General features: G+C 38.7%; 1 protein-coding gene across 3 annotated transcripts in view; it reads right to left on the reverse strand.

Moving 5' to 3' along the window:
• Positions 1–2098, reverse strand: part of LOC131258033 (beta-cubebene synthase-like) — a 17724-nt gene extending 15626 nt beyond the window's left edge. The window contains exons 1-3 of one of the 3 annotated variants that reach the window (XM_058259060.1): positions 1875–2098; positions 1240–1501; positions 683–1055 (exon numbers count right to left, since the gene is read on the reverse strand). In XM_058259060.1, the coding sequence (XP_058115043.1) occupies positions 683–1055; positions 1240–1501; positions 1875–2018 (779 nt within the window). In that variant the 5' untranslated portion in view covers positions 2019–2098. The remainder of the gene's footprint in view (positions 1–682; positions 1056–1239; positions 1502–1874) is intronic. The other 2 variants (XM_058259059.1, XM_058259058.1) reach the window with 2 other exon arrangements.
• Positions 2099–4339: the final 2241 nt, after the last annotated feature.

The raw sequence follows: 4339 nt of genomic DNA on the forward strand, positions 1-4339 counted from the left end.
AATTTCTCAGTTTGTTTAAAATTTTCACCATCCGACGAATAATGTGCCGCCAGCACTCGACCTTATAGAAGGTATAATACGGCCGAGCTTACAGTACCTTTTCCCATATACAAACACACACACACACACACACACACACAAGGAAATGCTCACTTGCGAACCAGTTTGTACGTACTACGTATGAACTTTTTTGAGAACCCATCATTCATGATGTGGATCAAAAATCTGAACCGTTCATGTGAAGCAGCACCTCCTGAAACCCCCCAGGCCCAAGTTTTACTTTAATCTAAAACTTTGATAGGCCATGAAAAATGAAAAGAGTTTTCTCCCTTGATGTGCATTTCTCTTTTCTATGGCCCACCAGAATATTAGATTGGGGTGAAAATTTGTCAGATGGGGTTTTATGGGATTCTGCATCACATGGTCCGTTCAGATTAGACACCCATGGCACGTGTGCAAAGGTGCACACGTGCGTAGGTGCGCAGGGGAGCATCTCTCTCTCTCTCTCTCTCTCTCTCTCTCTCTCTCTCTCTCTCTCTCTCTCTCTCTCTCTCTCTCTCTCTTTTTCTATATATATATATATATACACCATGGATATGATGGTTAGCAAAACCAAACCACACCACGGTACTTTGGAATCATAAGAAATCCATATTGCAAGCTCGATAATGAGAAAGCTTACCTTGAGATGTCTCTTAGCTTCCTCTCGTGCAATGACTGTAATATATTGAAATCTAACTTTGCAAACTCCAATAGCACATCACTTCGTTCCTTATCTTTTTCATAGATTGAGATGTAGTACCTTGGCTGTAGCTTCTCCACGTGCTTTCCAAGTGGTACTTCTAATGCAAGTTCTACTAGCTGTGCTAGGGGAGATGTAAGATGCGGCATTGCTGATTTGAGGTGCATCGTGGTGAAAGTAATGGCTTCATCGAGTATATCATCCCCATGTATTCGGAGGTATGCCGCTTCATATAAACTTAACAAACCCCTTATGTCACTGCTCAATGTGGCCTTGAACTTACCATCATTGTCTTTAAACTTTCTAAACACATCTGTTACACAATCCAAACGTTTCAAGACATCTATAATCCAAAGGTTTTTTTTAAAATTTTTTTAAACTATGAGCAATGTAGTAGAGAAGCAATTGTTTTGGGCATGTGTGTGCATGCAAATGCAAACTCATACATGTATTTTCTGCACACAGATGCATAGAAGATTTAGTTGCGGGACACTTACGAGATGACACATTATATCCTCGTTGCGTTAGTAGTCGAAATCGAAGAGCAACAGCATGGAGATTATCACCATTATCGTTATAGTCATCATAGATCCGTTGCAATTCCTTTTCTATATCTGTTTCAAAGTGGTAAGCCACACCGAGGCACTGAATTGCATCAATCAAATTCAATTTTTGCACTGAGTTATTGACATCAGAGAGAATTTTCTTCACTTCTTCCTTCAGTTTTTCAGCACGTTGCTTAGTGTATGGATCAAGCTCCTATGTTAATGCCACACATAATCAGACATTCATGGCATAAAAATATCACATTGGTTTAAAGAAAATTATTTTTATAGATTTTGGAGAAATGATGAATAATAACAATTTTAAATTATTAAAAGAAAGATTTTTGATAATAAAATTCTTCAAAATTTTGATTTTAATTACCAATGTATGTATATTAGCGCATGCATGCATTTGTATAATTAAATTGCAAAACCTACACATACAAGTATGTATTACTGATATGATCACCAGGGGATCTGGTAGAGTCGAGCCCTATGAAGCATGGAAATATATATACACATAAATCTGCATTTGTCTGGCACAGACTGATTTACTCATTGAACACATGGAAATATCTTTCCCTCACCTTCTCATCTAAAGATGCTGCAATGAATCGATCTCCAGACACACTAGGGTGATAGTTTGCAGAAGCACGGCCAATTTCCTTTTTCCCATTCTTCCCTTGAGTGGTGGGAACATCTGAGTGGCCACTGCCCAAAATAAGAGACATGATTGGGTGAAAAGAAGATAGAGAAGGTGGTAAGCTGAGTGTTTGAAGGTGAGCCGTCTTTGAAGGCTGAGATCCATGGTGGGCATTAAAGGCATGAGGGCATACACGTTGGCACAGAGCTACAGATGAATGGTACAAGCCACCCAACTCAACCATGCAAGTCATGTGTGAGATACGAATGAACAGGACAAACCACCCAACTCAACCATGCAAGTCATGTGTGATCTCATGTAACCGCGAGCTACTAAGTTAAGACTCATTTCTTTTTGGGAAACCCATTCGAATGAATGTACAATCTTATTTTTAATTTCACGGTTACAATAGCTTGGTCACACTTTTCTAGAAAGGTCAAAAACAAAAACAAAAAATAGTACGGATGATGTATATGCTGATAAGAAAGGACTTCAAATTCTCACACGCTTTCCTTTAAAATAAATTTTGGAGTGCAGGTCGTGAAGGCACGGGAAATCATTAGCCTACGTCTCTCCCATGAATGGATTGACTGGCTACCCAACCTGACTTTTAAAGTGTGGAGCTTGTCTGGCCGAGATGATTTATTTTTTAGATCTACACAGTCCGTCAATTTTAAAGTATGAGCCTGGAAATAAAGCAGATCGAAAAGCATATATTTGTGTTTTCCCTTCATCTATGTTTTTGTGATCTTAAGAACAAGTTGGATGACAAATAAACATTAATGTGGGGCCTGAAAAAGTTTCAACGGTAGAAATCATTATTCCCAATGTTTCCTGTGATATGGTCCACTTGAGCTTTGTATGTGCTTCAATTTTGATCTCAACCCCTTAAATGAGTTGGAAACACAGATGGACGGTGCGGATTAACCACATAAATTCATGGTAGCCCAACGGAGTTCACTCAGTACGATATAAACCTACTGAGTTACTCAGTACGCAATCCGATTTCTATGGAATTTCCACACGTCAACACTTGGTGTTTTTTTGGAAATCGGATTGCTACTGAGTAAAGTTACTCAGTAAGCTCTTATCTCACCGAGTAAACTATGTTGGGCCTACCGTGAATGTAGGTGGTTTATCCACACCGTCCATCTGTTTTTCCAGCTCATTTTAGGGGTTGAGCCTAAAATTTAAGCATATCTAAAGATCAAGTGGACCATACCACAGAGAACGGTAGGAATAATGATCTCCACCTTTGAAACCTTTTTAGGGCCCACAGTGATGTTTATTTGTCATCCAAACTGTTCATAAGATCACAAAGATATGTATGAAGGGAAAAAAAAAATACAAGCTTGATCCAAAACTTCTATAGCCCCTATGAAAATTTCAACAGTAGACGTTCAATTCACACTGTTTTCTCTGGTGTGGTCCACTTGAACTTTTGATATCTTCATTTTTAGGCTCAAGCCTTGAAAATTATTTGTTAAAATGGATGGACGGAGTGGATAAAATACATAAGTCATTGTGGACCCCACAGAGTTTACCTAGTACGCTTAGGGCACTGAGTTACTCAGTACGCAATCCGCCTCTGTTTTATTCTCCACCACATGCGGAACGGATTAGGTGACACCCCGGCCTCACCCACCACGGTGCAGCACTTACCGTGGTGCTCACGTTGATGTGTGATGTGTATATTCTGTATCCACTCGGTTCCTCGTGTTTTTTTTTTTTTTAGTTTATAGATCATTTAGGGCATGATCCCAAAAATTAAAAAGATCCGATTATCAGGTTGTCCATACTTCAGAAACAGTGGTAATTGAACACCCTATTATTAAAAACCTAGCTTTTAGGGATTATGGAAGTACTTAATGTTTCCATAGTTTTTAGTTGCCATCCAATCTGTTTGATAAGTTCACAAAATCCTGAATGAAGAGAAAAAAATAAATAAATTTCAGCTTTATTCAATACTTTATTGGCCCATTAATGATCAATCACTATTTTTTCCTATGGCATGGTCCACCTGATAATTGGATATGCTTCATTTTTTGAATATTATGCCCTAAAATGATTTGGAAAAATAGATGGATGGGGTGGATACAAAATACACACATCAAGGTAGGCCCCACAGTAAGGGCTGCACCATCTTGGGTGGGGCCGCCCCACACTATAACCAATGGAAGTTCTTGACATGTGAAATTTACATGGGCCCCACGATGATGTATTTCTTAGATCAACTATACATCTATTTTTTTCATATCATTTTAGAATATGAGCCTGAAACCGATGAAGATTTAAAGCCAAAGTGGACCACACAACTAAAAAATATAGGAACTGAAGCCATAGTTGAAAACTTCTCGGCCACAAAAGGCTTTGGTCAAGCAGATATTTTTATTTTAGCTTCATTCAAGT

The sequence above is a fragment of the Magnolia sinica genome, chromosome 10 (assembly GCF_029962835.1).
Source record: "Magnolia sinica isolate HGM2019 chromosome 10, MsV1, whole genome shotgun sequence".
Taxonomy (NCBI): Eukaryota; Viridiplantae; Streptophyta; class Magnoliopsida; order Magnoliales; family Magnoliaceae; genus Magnolia; species Magnolia sinica.